Below are 14609 nucleotides of genomic sequence, written 5' to 3' on the forward strand. Positions count from 1 at the left end.
AAACACTATATAGGACAAACAGGAACACAGCTAATGATCCGCATCCACGAACATCAACTAGCCACGAAACGACACAACCAGCTATCCCTAGTAGCCACACACGCAGACGACAAGCAACATGAATTTGACTGGGACAACACTACCATTATAGGGCAAGCGAAACAAAGAACAGTCAGGGAATTCCTAGAAGCTTGGCACTCATCCACAAACTCCATCAACAAACACATAGACCTGGACCCAATATACCGGCCACTACAGCGGACAGCTGAAACTGACAACCGGGAGCAGCAAGGACAGGCCACTATAAATGCCGGAGGAAACACCACAGAAGCGCTTCACAGGAGGCTCCCAAGCACCGAGGATGTCACCTAGACAGGGGACGAAACGTTTGCAACAAAAACTTCCAGCTCGGCGAACAGAACCACAGCACCTAATTCTGTTGGCAATTTAGCATGGCCAATTCACCTAATCTGCACATCTTTGGATTGTGGGAAGAAACCAGAGCACCCGGAGGAAACCCACGCAGATACGGGGAGAATGTGCAAACTCCACAGTCATCTGAGGCAGGAATCAAACCCAGGTCCCTGGTGCTGTGAGGCAGTAGTGCGAACCACTGAGCCACCATGCTGCCCCAAGTGATACGTAGACAGAGCTTACTGCCGTAAACTAAAAAACAAGCAAATATCTTTAGTGATTACACATGCCAAGATGTAAATGAACAGTTGTCCCATTAAAAACAGGGGATTTCTGTCACCTGTAGTCATAGTTTGGGAAGAATTCTGATATTTATGTAACAACTTCACTAAAGTAACCAATACCTATATTTGTACTCCAGTTTGAAATCCACACTAATGTTTTTTATTATTCCTTTTTTGTGTGTGTAAGTGCTGGGACTTAATGAAAAGACCGTTGTGTAAATTGTATTCAATATTTCCACTCGTGGGAAAAATACCCATGTGGCCAGGGAACCAGTAACAAACAAGGCCCAGTAGGGGCAATGCTGACGTGAAAAAAACATAGTGAAAGAGGGACTCGGGATTAAATCAGAAGAGTTGGGGGGGAAATAAAGCACTATAGTGTACATCACCTGTGGTGCCCACTTGTCTCTAAAGAGAGCAATGGAGAACATGGCGTGCTCCCTCTCCAAGGACACCCAGGCTTGAACATAACCACAGAAAAGGGGCAGATAGCAGGTTGAAATGATTCCCTTCACAGCCTGCTGACTGCACTTGTTTACAGCCAACATGGCCAAACCCAGGAGCAGACCTACAAGATCACACAATCTGTTGCACCAGTGCCCAAAGATCAGGAGTGTGAGGCTGAAATTCAACCAAAAACAGAGTAGAAGGCCCTTCAGGTAACTAAATGGGAGTGCAAATGCCAGCAAACAATATACATATGGTCCACAGACTCCACAGCACTTCAAAAGAGTTGGGCTGAGAGTCCGTGAATCAGCTCAATCTGCAGTTGCAAGCAACTGCTGCGTGCAGCACCCTCCACCCCAGATCCCCAAGGGAGAGAGGGAGGACTCTTGTAGCAACAGCCCTCTACTGGGGATCCCCACTGCCCAGTGGTAAATAGGCATGCCAAGACATGTCTAGGCGGTGGATGGTGTGCAGCAACAGTCTGAACATGGCCTGCCATTTTGCTTCTCTAAATATTACAACTATTTCAGAGTCAGCTCAAGTGGTGGGGCACAGGCGCCTGGAGGAAGTGCAGAATTCTGGGGCCAATGGGAACTATTTCATCTGGATAGCCATATGCGCAGAGAGGATTCAATCACCTACCTAAGCATCCTCCAACTGGTCACAATATCAGGTTCAAGCATTGCCAATTTAAGGTGTTGGACAGCGGTCATTGCAAGTTGGATGACCACTGATGACACGCCATTTCTTGTGCTAGCATCCAGCCCAGGCCCCCGCCACCCAGCACATCCCCAACTCTGGTCACCTCTGCGGCCATGGCCCTCTCTTCCACGAGCCACTCAAACCAGCGATTGTGGGAAAATATATTTGTATATAAAGAAGTACCTTTCATCACAGCCTGGTTTGATATTAACTATTCTCTGTCATACATCAGTCCTATTTAAATAAGAACAAACATTCCAGGCAGTTTTTCGAGTTAATTTTTACAATTGGGATATACTTATAAGAGACTGAATGGCCTTTATTTAAATTAGGCCATGCACCTCATCGAGTAAGCTCTGCCATTTAATCATTGCTATGTTTCTCAACCCCATTTCCCTGCTCACTCCTCGTAACATTATCAGACCCCTCCTACCCCAGTAATGCTCTCTCTCAACCTCTTCCGTCAGGCAGAAGATACAGAAATTTGGACACACACACCAATGGGTTCAATAACAATGGGCTGAGCAGCGGCAGATGGAGTTTAATTCAGATAAATACGAGGTGCTGCATTTTGGGAAAGCAAATCTTAGCAGGACTTATACACTTCATGGTAAGGTCCCAGGGAGTGTTGCTGAACAAAAAGACCTTGGCCTGCAGGTTCATAGCTCCTTGAAAATGGAATCACAGGTAGATAGGATAGTGAAGAAGGCGTTTGGTATGCTTTCCTTTATCAGTCAGAGTTGGGAGGTCATGTTGCGGCTGTACAGGACATTGGTTAGGCCACTGTTGGAATATTGCGTGCAATTCTGGTCCCCTTCCTATCGGAAAGATGTTGTGAAACTTGAAAGGGTTCAGAAACGATTTATAAGGATGTTGCCGGGGTTGGAGGATCTGAGCTACAGCAAGAGGCTGAACAGGCTGGGGCTGTTTTCCCTGGAGTGTCGGAGGCTGAGTGGTGACCTTATAGAGGTTTACAAAATTATGAGGGGCATGGATAGGATAAATAGACAAAGTCTTTTCCTTGGGTCAGGGAGTCCAGAACTAGAGGGCATAGGTTTAGGATGAGAGGGGAAGGATATAAAAGAGACCTAAGGGGCAACCATTTCACGCAGAGGGTGGTACGTGTATGGAATGAGCTGCCAGAGGATGTAGTGGAGGCTGGTACAATTGCAACATTTAAGAGGCATTTGGATTGGTATATGAATAGGAAGCGTTTGGAGAGATATGGGCTGGGTGCTGGCAGGTGGGACTAGATTGGGTTGGGATGTCTGGTTGGCGTGGACGGGTTGGACCAAAGGGTCTGTTTCCATGTTGTACATCTCTATGACTCTATAACAGCTTCCTCCCTACCGTTATTAGACTGCTGAATGGAACTCTCTAACTTCAAATAATGTCAATCTTGCTTTGCACACCTCCTGTGCAATTGTGACCTTGTATATCTCACTCTGTCTAAGCACCCTCTGATCTGTGTATCTTTGTTTGCTATGATCTGCCTGACCTGCTTGCAAAACTAAGCTTTTCACTGTACCCACGTACATGTAACTACAATAAATGAAAAACCTTTGATCCCCTTACTAAGATGTCTCTGTCTTAAATACACTCAGTAACTTGGTCCCCACACCCTTCTGTGGCAATTAGTTCCACAGATTCACCACCTTTTTGGTTAAAGAAATTTCTCCTAATCTTAGTTCTAAGTGGTTGTCCCTTCACTGTAAGGCTGGACACCCACATCCTAATCTCTCTGACTAGTGGAAACATCTTCTCTACATCCACTCTGTCAAGGCTGTCAGTATTAGAACATAAAACAATACAGCTCAAGAGTGGGCCTTCCACCCACAGTGTTGTGTTGAACATGATGCCAGATTAAGTTAATCCCTTCTGCCTACCTTTGGTCAATAGACCGAAGTCTCAGTCTGATCCTCCCTCATCCTTCTAAACTCTGAGTACAGAGCCAGAGCGTTTAACCACTCCTCATATTAAAAGACCTTCATCCTCAGGATCGTTCTTGTAAACTTCTTTTGGATCCCCTCCAATGCCAGCACATTCGTTTTTCGAGACCAGGCCCAAAATAGCATACAATATTCCAGCCTAAGTAGTACATCTCTGCTCTTGTATTCTAGCCCAATTAAAATGAATGCCAACATTATATTTGCCTTCCTAACTGTGAACCGAACCTGCATGTTAACCTTAAGAGAATCCTGGACTAGGATTCTCAAGTACCTTTGTGCTTCAGATTTCTCAAGCCTTTCTCCATTTAGAAAATAGTCTATGCTTCTGGAGAAAGTGAGGTCTGCAGATGCTGGAGATCAGAGCTGAAAATGTGTTGCTGGAAAAGCACAGCAGGTCAGGCAGCATCCAGGGAACAGGAGAATCGACGTTTCGGGCATAAGCCCTTCTTCAGGAATCTTCCTGAAGAAGGGCTTATGCCCGAAACGTCGATTCTCCTGTTCCCTGGATGCTGCCTGACCTGCTGCGCTTTTCCAGCAACACATTTTCAGCTATGCTTCTATTCTTCCTACCAAAGTGCATAACCTCAGTTTCAAACATGGTATTCCATCTGACACTTCTTTGGCTATTCTCCTAGCCTGTCCAGGTCCTTCTTTAGTCTCCCTGCTTCATCAACACTACCTGTGCCTCCAACTATAGTTGTCATCTACAGTGCCCTCAGTTCCTTCATCCAGATCGTTAAAGTATAACACGAACAATTGGGGTCCCAATATACTCCCGCCAGAACTTGTCATCAGCCAGCATCCAGAAAAAGACCCCTTTATTCCTACGCTCTGCTTTTTGCCAATCAGTCAAACCTTTATCCCTGCCAATAATCTGCCCTAACAGCATGGGCTCTTATTTAGCAGCCTCCTGTCTGGCACCATTTGTCAAAGGTATTTAACTAAATCAGATCAACTCATGCTCATTTGTGTAACTTACTCTTTACCTCAACGAATTCTAAGATTTGTCAAATATGAGCTTCCCTTGACAAAGCTGTGCCAACTCAGCCCTATTTTACCATGCATTGTCAATTACTCAACAATCTCATCCTTAATAATGAACTCTAAAATTTTACCAACCAGAGGTCAGGCTAACTGGCCTATAGTTCTGTCTCCTGCATCACTGCATACTTTATCAGAGCTGTTCATGAGCTATTTTTCAGTCCTCTGGGACCCTCTGTGGTGCCAGTAATTCCTGAAAAATCACCACCAGTACCTTCAGTCTCCTCAGCTATTTCCTTCAGAAAAATGGGGTGTTTTGGGTGATTTATCCACCTTCACACCTTTAGCCTCCCCAGCACCTTGTCCTTAGTTATTGCCAGTACAGTCACCTCTGACCCCGAATCTCTTGAAGTCAGAGTATGCTGTTGGTGTCTACCACTGTGAAAACTACTGCAAAGTATCTGTTCAGTTCCTCTGCCATTTCTTTGTTCCCCATTACTACTTCTCTAGCCTGATCTTCCAGCAGTCGTGCCCACTGTTGCTTCTCGCTTGTCTTTTATATATCTAAAACACCCTTGCAATCTTCTTTTATAACATTATCTTATACACATATTTTCATCTGTTTCCCCATTGCTTATTTTAGTTGCCCTTTGCTGGTCTTTAAGTTTCCCAATTCTCTGGTTTCCCATTAAGCTGTATCTTTTATATGGTCAACAATGGTTGCCTTGTGTTAATGTTTCTTCTTTCTTGTGATACATTTCTGCTGTGCCTCCCTCAATACCTCCTGACGTTGGATTCACTACTGTTTTCCCTGCTAGGCTTCCCTTCCAATCAACCTCAGCCAGCTAACTGAAACCCAAACACTACTTAAGGACTTAATTCTGGGAAGCCTGCTATTCATCAGCTTGACATTGTGATGTGAAGATGTCAGTGATGGACTGGGGTGGGTAAAGTTAAAAATCACACAACACCAGGTTATAGTCCAACAGGTTTCTATGGAAGTACTAGCTTTCGGAGTGCTGCTCCTTCATCAGCTACCTGCCGTTTCTTTGTTCCCCATTACTCCTTCTCCAGCCTGATTTTCTAGCAGTCCAGGGTCCACTGTTGCTTCTCGTTTATCTTTAACAGCTACCTGATGAAGGAGCGGCGTTCTTATCAGGTATCCTTCCAAATAAACCTGTTGGACTATAAGCTGTGTGATTTCTACCTCGTTGATTTTTTAACTTTGTCAACCATTCTATCCCGCATTCTGTTCAAAAAGTGCCATGGTTCTGCGCACGCTCCACTGACTCGAATGTTCGAGAACGAGGGCGGAAACGGCCGAGTGTTTCCGGAAACTGCCGCGAACGAGACAGCGGAGGAGCCAGTTTACGGTCGCTGGCGACAGCTTCTCGTTCCCGAACTGCGCCTTCATAGGGGTGTTCGGACTAGTAGACGATCGTATCTTCTCTGGAGAAATGTCTCTTTTGTGTTATAATAAGGGCTGTGGACAGCGTTTCAACACCGATGAAAACAACGATGGTAAGGCGGTTGCAGCCACAAGTTCTTGTCTTTGAGTTGCATGTTTAATCCAGGTTTGATGCTGAGGGCCACGATACTGATGGAATCGGTGCACATGGATAACTATCTTACCAGCCCCTTTTAAGACTTTTAGAGGAGACTGGTTTAGTTTGGGATAATGTTCGTCATAGACTGATTGGATCGAAAGGTCTGCCTCCGTGTTGTATGATTCAAAGACCATCAGGACGTCCTCAGGTTACCTGGGAGTTATAACTTTCTTCCCTCCATTCCACTTCCTGATTGACAGCTATTTCTGGACTATTACTAATATTCAGAATAGCAGCGGTTCCCAACCGTTTCAGTATCGAGGCATACAATTTCATGGCACATCCACTTTTTCAGCTGCTTTCTCCTAAACTAACATTTACATTTGGTAGGAATTGAGGCACTGGTCATTGGGGAGCCTTCAGGAGGGCCTTCTTGCTGCCCACCTGCCATCCATCCAGCTATCATCCAGGCGCCTCTTACAACATGCACACATCTTACAGAGGTTCCCATGTGGTCCAGTCGTGGAGAAGAGTCAGGTAATTGGTGGCGGCAACTGTCTGTCATTGTGCAGGGTTCGGGAAAGGTAGTCCCTCAGACTCACCTGCAACAAATGGCTGGCTGCACATGCTGTCACACTCATCATGCTCTCATCTCCACTCTTCTCCAGAACAGCCCTCACATCCCACAGTAGCAGCAGCATGTGATCTGTCTGGTTCACTCCAGTTTGCCCTGTTCTAAGTTTTTAAATCCAGTCCAGTCTTTGAATGTTATGGATATGTGAATAGATGAGAAGAGTAGTCAGATCAGGGGACTAATTGGTGAAGGAAGTGATGAGATTTTATGGGTCTGATCAGGGGAATAATCAAGGTAAGGATGCATATCAGAGGTATTGATTGAAAGGATTGTTCGGTGGATAGTGGAGTAAGAGTCAATGATTGTGTGGTCACCCAGGTTTTAGACTAGGTTAAAGTGTCCTCGTATTTCCTGCAACACTACACAGTTAAGGACCACAGAATCATTCAAAGTCTGAGAGTCCGAATTTGCCATTAGAAGTTAAAACTTTCCAGGCAACTGCACATAAGGCAGTTATGCACAGTTATATACCTGGTCTCTAACAATCCCAAGACTGGAGGATTTAGCTCACTGGTGTTATTGTTTAACATTTGAGAAACACCAGTGTCTTTCATCAAAGAAGAATTAAATTGTGGATTAAATGATACAAACTATTTTTGTTCTTGTGTATACTTCCTCTGCCATAAAACCTAAGTAATGTTAAATATCATTCTAAAATTATGCTGGAGTTGATGAAGGATGAGTATGCAAATACAACTGCTCCTGGCTCATTTCACTTGGTGCTAGGAGTTAGTATTTCCTTTTATTTTCCACAGTAGGTCTTTAGAAAGTTCAGAGATCAGAATACAATCTGTACAACTTCCTATAAAGCTTTGACTGATGGCTTGAGAATATCATCTATCATTGGAACTATAAAGCATCTTTATAAAGGATGTAACAGCATAACATTCAAAATCACATAATCTATTCAAGCAGAACACTGGTTCATAAAGGGAATGTCAATCTTGACAAGATTATTAGCATTCTTTGAGGAGGTAACAAACAGGATAGATAAAAGGAAACCAGTAGATGCAATCTGTATTTGGATTTGTAAAGGGTCTACAATAAGATGAATGAAAAGTGTTGGAGGTAATATATCAGCATGGATAGGGATTGGCTAACTAATAGAAAACAGAGTTGGGATAAGTGGACCATTTTCAGGATGACAATCTGTGACTATTGGAATGCCACAGGAATCGTGTGTGGGGATGTAATTTATAATATTTAATACTGATTTGGATGAAAGAACGAATGTACCCATCACCAGGTTTGTGGATGACACAAATATGTGGGAAGGCAAATGGTGAGGCTGAGACACAGTCTGTAGGGGCATTTAGACACATTAAGTGAGCAGTCAGAAACTTGGCAGATGTAATATAATGTGAGAAGTTGCATTTTCATACTTCGGCAGGAAGAATAGAGGAGTTAGATCTTACTTAAATGGGGAAAGACTGTAGAAAGATGCAGCACAGAGGGATTTGAAGATTCTCATACATAAATCCAATAACCTTGTATCCAAGTTTGGAGGATAATGAGGAAGGCAAGTGGAAGAGGTGTATTGGAATCAAAACATGGACTCTTTCTCTCTTCACAAATACTGCCGTACCTGTTGATTTTCTCAAACTTTTTTTGTTTCATTTGAGGCACTATGCCTCAGAGGTTAGCACTGCTGCATCACAGCAACAGGGACCCAGGTTCGAATGCAGCCTTGGGCAACTGTCTGGGTGGAATTTGTGCACTCTTTCCCTCTGTCTGCGTAGGTTTCCGCTGGTGGTCAGGTTTCCTCCCACAGTTCAAAGATATGCAGGGTAGGTGGTATGGCCAGGTTAAATTGCCTATAGTGTCCATGGATGTGCATGGACACTAGGTGGATTAGCCATAGTAAATGTGGGGTTACAGGAATAAGGTGGGCAGGTGAGTCTGATGGGATACTCTTCAGTGGAGTAGCAGATAGTGAAGAGGACCGTCAGAGAATACAGCAGAATATAGACTAGAGTGTTGGGCAGAGAAATGAGAGATGCAGTTCAATCCAATCAAATGCGAGGTGATGCATTTTGAAAGATCCAATTCAGGAGCGAACTGTACAGTAAATGGAAAAGTCCTGGGGAAAGTTGATCTTCAGAGCAATGTGGGTGTCCAGGTCCTTTATTCCCTGAGGGAGACAGCACAGGACAGTAAAGTGGTCAAAAAGGCATACAGCGTGCTTTCCTCATTGGATGGGGTATTGAGTACAAAATTTGGCAGATCATGTTACAGTTGTATAAGACTTTGGGATACTGCATACACTTTTGGTCGTTACATTATCAAAAGAATATGGATGCTTTGGAGAGGGTGCAGAGGAGGTTCACCAAGATGTTGCCTGGAATGGGGGGTGCTAGCTATGAGGAGAAGTTGAGTAAATTAGGATTATTTTCATTGGAAAGAAGGAGGTTGAGGGGGGACCAGATTGAGGTCTGCAAAATCATGAGAGGTGTAGACAGGATAGAGAGCAAGGAACTTTTTCCAGAGTGGAGGACTCAATTACTAGGGGTCACGAGGTCAAAGTGAGAGACGAGTAGTTAAAGGGACAAAAGTTAAAGGAAAGTTCTTCATGCAGAGGGTGGTGGGTGCCTGGAATGTGTTGCGAGCAGCAGTGGTAGGGGCGGGAACGATAGCATCATTTAAGATGTATCTAGACAGATACATCAATGGGGAGGGAGCAAAGGGATACAGATCCTTAGAAAATAGGCGAAAGGTGTAAATAGAGAATCTGGATTGTCACAGACTTGCAGGGCCTAAGGGCCTGTTCCTGTGCTGTTATGTTCTTTGTTCTTGTTCTTTATATGGGAGAGTCTAGGAGAAAGTGAGGACTGCAGATGCTGGGGATCGGAGCTTAAAAATGTGTTGCTGGAAAAGCGCAGCAGGTCAGGCAGCATCAAAGGAGAAGGAGAATCGACGTTTCGGGCAAAAGCCCTTCTTCAGGGCTTATGGGAGAGTCTAGGACGAGAGAGCGAAACATCAGGGTTAGGAGTTGTCCATTAAAGACCGAGATAAGGATGAATTTCTTCTAAGGGTGGTGATTCTGTGGAATCTCCTGCAGAGGCTTTGCCACTAAATATTTTAAAGGCTGAGATGAACTATTTTCTAAGGGTTTGGAGGGATATGGGCTGGGTGCTGACAGGTGGGATTAGATTGGGTTGGGATATCTGGTCAGCATGGACGGGTTGGACCGAAGGATCTGTTTCCAAGCTGTACATCTCTATGACTCTACCTAAGTAACAATATAAATGACATTTGATCTGTTTTTCTCAATAGCATTTATTTTTTCTGACCCTGACATGAAACGGCGGCTTTGTAACAGCATAATGCATTCAAGGTTAATGCGCTCCATGATTATGATATACTGCACTCCAAGGTTCCCTGCCTGAAAACTCCTTAATTATACACTAATCTTCAAATCCCTCTCTGTCCCACCGTAGATCCTCTAAAATCTGTTTTTTTTTACTTCTTGCGTATTCTCTGTTCTCATTGCTGCACCATTAACAGTGATACCTTCTGTCGCATTCTTTCCCTGAATCTTGCACTTTTCTCCTCTTTGAAGGTACTCTTTACAGTATCTTTATATCAACTTTTGTACTGCTTCTGTGAAGCACCTTGGGATGTAATACAAGACTAAAGATGCTGTGTATGATTAATGCCTTGGGAGTTTCACCAGTTTAGCAATAATGCTGTTCCTTAAAATAACTTCATTAAAGATGTAATGTAATTTTTTCTTTTTTTTTTAGAAAATGCTTGTACATACCATCCTGGCGTTCCTGTGTTTCATGATGCATTGAAGGTAGGAAATCTGTTTTATCTGAACTGTTTCCTGTCCAAAGGTTGGTGGCAGCTGTCTACTTAATGATATTTTTGCATTATCTTTAGAGATTCAACTGAAGTGATAAAATTTCATGTTAGTTTCTGGAAAATTATAAAGCTGTCCAAATCAGGCTACGTGCACATTGAAATTGCTGCTTGCAATAAGGCAGTTGGAGCATTATTTCTAATTTTTTGGCTTTACCCAAAATTTATAGTTGGTAAAGCACCGCTTTGTCTAATGCCAAACTCTGTAAAAGTAGAATTATAACAACAATAGTAGTGATAGTATTCCATGAGGCTATAACCATAGGAAATGATAGACTCGGGATTTCTAAGATGTCTCAGGACTATGGTGCATCTTTTCTCATCGGAGCAAATGTTATGTGCCTCTCGAAGGTCAATTGATTTTGTTTTGTGTCCAGGCAGCAGCGTACTTGTTTTCTGGAACGTCACGATGCAGAAACTAGTAAGCCTTTTGTCTGCACCATTACCGTTTCCAGTTTGTTTTGGATTTCCAGCCCCACTTGCTCACAACAGTGAAATTCTGCAAGGACTCAAGTTATCCTACTTTTTTGATTAAAGAATGGCACTTATTATTTGAGATGCTATCTGTTTTTTGGATTTGGGCCTCATAACTATGGTCTTGATTTGATCGGTTTACCTCCTGATCGGGGATTGGCATGTCATAATGTTAAGTTCTTTTTTTCTGAGATTCTTATACACTGGATGCAACTGCAATATGCCAACTTCGTTGAACAACCACATTTTATGAAGCTTGCACAGTACAAACTGTGGAAACACTCCATGTGGAAAAAAGTCATGCTTGTGAAACATGTTGAGAGATCACACTGAACAAAGGAAACAGTTCTTCCTTTATCTAATTCTTTACATCACAGTCAGTGATGCCCACAAGACAACCCCCAGCCACTCCCTCACAGTCACCTGGCACTCATGACACAATGCAGTGACCTAATCATCTACAGAAACAATGTAATTCATCCCTTTATGGTCAAATCTGTTTCACATGATTGCTTTTAACTACAGGAGTAGTCAGAATGCCAACTGCAATATTCTTGTTGATTTTGAATAGGATGATGATGCAAATGTAAATGGCTGTGAATGGGAAGGGATAGGAATGTGAATTCCTTACAATCTGCCTGTAAGTTAGAGGCATCTCAGCCTAGCCTCGGGACATCCAATTTCCTGCAGGTCAATGAACAAATTAACTCTTTTTAATATCACGATAATGCAGCTACCATATGCTGTGTTAGTTGATAGAGTTCCAAAATGTCTTGCTCTATTTTATTTAACAGCACTCTTAAAGTAGCTCCACATTACTGCTGAGGGATCTTGGGCTATTCTGATACTCTTGTAACTGGTGTCTGTTAGTATCTGCAATTGTTAGCTTGGAGCCCTGACTCATCAGTCCACAGCCATATTCAAGCCAGATTCTCTGAAAAGTGACTAAATTCTTTTACCTGTTTGGAGTCTCCCTTGTCCCCAGAATTGCTGTATCTAAATGGAATTCACCGAATAATTAGTTGTTGGTTTACTTCAGGGTTATGTTTGCACACTGATGTTTGCAACAAGGAAGCTAGGTGACTCTGATTCTGTTTTGGTAAAGCTTGATGGAGGATGCCATGCAACATACAAGAGCAGGAAAGTGGCTTTTGTTTTTTTTCTCCATGCCCACATCAAAGGGAAAAATGATTGAAAAATACAAGCTACTCTTCCCCCTCCACTTCTTACATGCTCCCATTCTTTCATCTGTGCCCTATGATCCATTGTCCACTATGCCACAGTGGACTAATGGAATTGAACCACTTTGGATTGCAGTTTTGTTGTAGGAAATGCAAGACTGTGTTACAGGGAGTGGAGTGATAACATTCAGCAAACTGTGCAGTATCAATAGCTTGTCTCAGGATTTTGGCCTGTGCATTACAGAGTTGATGCAATTTCATTTTTAAAAAAAGTGTGCTCTTCAGCAAATTGCTTTTCAGACTGTTGTGTGGGATGAATTCTGTGTAATATATTAATTTTAAGAATCCCATTACAATTCTGGTTTCCTTCGTATTGAAATGATGATGTGAAACTTGAAAGGGTTCAGAAAAGATTGACAAGGTTGTTGCCAGGGTTGGAGGATTTGAGCTATAGGGAGAGGCTGAACAGGCTGGGGCTGTTTTCCCTGGAGCGTCAGAGGCTGAGGGGTGACCTTAGAGGTTTACAAAATTATGAGGGGCATAGATAGGATAAATAGACAAAATCTTTTCCCTGGGGTCGGGAGTCCAGAACTAGAGGGCATAGGTTTAGGGTGAGCGCGGAAAGATATAAAAGAGACCTAAGGGGCAACCTTTTCACACAGAGGGTGGTACGCGTATGGAATGAGCTGCCAGAGGAAATGGTGGGGGCTGGTACAATTGCAACATTTAAAAGGCATTTGGATGAGTATATGAATAGGAAGGGTTTGGAGGGATATGTTCCGGGTGCTAGCAGGTGAGACTAGATTGGGTTGGGATATCTGGTCGGCATGGACGGGTTGGACCGAAGGGTCTGTTTCCATGCTGTACATCTCTATGACTCTATTGTAAATGGCAATAGATAGAACAGGTAATGAGTGAAGTAGTATTAAAAAAAAATCAAATTTGATGAGAGGCTGAATTCTCATGACCTTGCACAGAGGACATCTTCTCACCTAGCTATGTTACCTGTCTTGACCTCTACCATAGCCTCACATAGTCGTAGCAGCTTTGTAGCTCTGTGCTCATCCAGGGAGGAGGTGTAAGTTTCCCTAAAGGAGGGAATTCTCCACCTGATTTCAAATGCTCCCTCACTTGTGTCATCTTACACTGTAATGAAAGAAGCAAAGAAATGTGATAATGCACATTTTGTTAAAACAAATTCATTGACGAACTGGGGACACTGTTTCAAAAGTGCAAACGTTTAAAACTTGTGTTGGCTGTAACACGATTACATCGCCAACACTTTAAGCGCTTTTTCTATAATCTGGGACGACACAAGAACGTAACCATCGCGTTATAGGAGGACTACCTGGACTTGCAATTCATACTATGATGGATTGAATTATTGCAAGGGTATGGTTTATGATTTTAATTGGTTGCAATGCGACCACATTAATGAGGATGTTATAGGTACTTTCACAAGTACATAACTGACCATAAGTAAGTTGTTAAGGGAAGGCATATGGCGTGTTGGCTTTCGTTAACGGGGGATTGAGTTTAAGAGCCATGAGATTTTGCTGCAGCTCTATAAATCCCTGGTTAGACCACACCCAGATTATTAAGTCCAATTCTGGTTGCTTCATAATAGGAAGGATGTAGATGCTTTAGAGAGGGTGCAGACAAGATGCTGCCTGGATTGGAGGGCATGTCTTATGAAGAGAGGTTGAGTGAGCTAGAGCTTTTCACATTGGAGAGAAGAAGGAATAGAGGTGACTTGATAGAGGTGTACAAGGTAATGCGAGGCATAGATAGAGTAGATAGCCAGAGACTTTTCCCCAGTGTGGAAATGGCTATCACAACGGGTCATAATTTTAAGATGATTGGAGGAAGGTATAGGGGAGATGTCAGAGGTAGGTTCTTTACGCAGAATGGAATGCATTGCCAGCAGTGGTAGTAGAGTCAGGGACATTTAAGCGACTGCTGGACAAGCACATAGACGGCAATAAATTGAGGGTTGTGTAGGTTAGGTTGATCTTAGATGAAGATAAATGCTCAGCACAACATCGTGGGCTGAAGGGCCTGTACTGTGCTATACTGTTCTATGTTCTAATTACGTTAGAGCTTTGAATGTGGGCCCAGAACTTCTGATTGGTATT

At 43.2% G+C, this 14609-nt stretch overlaps 1 protein-coding gene across 1 annotated transcript in view; it reads left to right on the top strand.

The window, feature by feature from the left end:
* Positions 1-6037: 6037 nt before the first annotated feature.
* The window catches only part of LOC122550582 (cysteine and histidine-rich domain-containing protein 1-like), a 45176-nt gene continuing 36604 nt past the window's right edge, over positions 6038-14609 (top strand). The window contains exons 1-2 of the mRNA XM_043691539.2: positions 6038-6298; positions 10702-10754. Coding sequence (XP_043547474.1) covers positions 6235-6298; positions 10702-10754 — 117 coding nt within the window. The 5' untranslated portion in view covers positions 6038-6234. The remainder of the gene's footprint in view (positions 6299-10701; positions 10755-14609) is intronic.

The sequence above is a fragment of the Chiloscyllium plagiosum genome, unplaced genomic scaffold (genome assembly GCF_037043375.1).
Source record: "Chiloscyllium plagiosum isolate Xiang-an unplaced genomic scaffold, Cpla_swu_hap1 HiC_scaffold_6, whole genome shotgun sequence".
Taxonomy (NCBI): Eukaryota; Metazoa; Chordata; class Chondrichthyes; order Orectolobiformes; family Hemiscylliidae; genus Chiloscyllium; species Chiloscyllium plagiosum.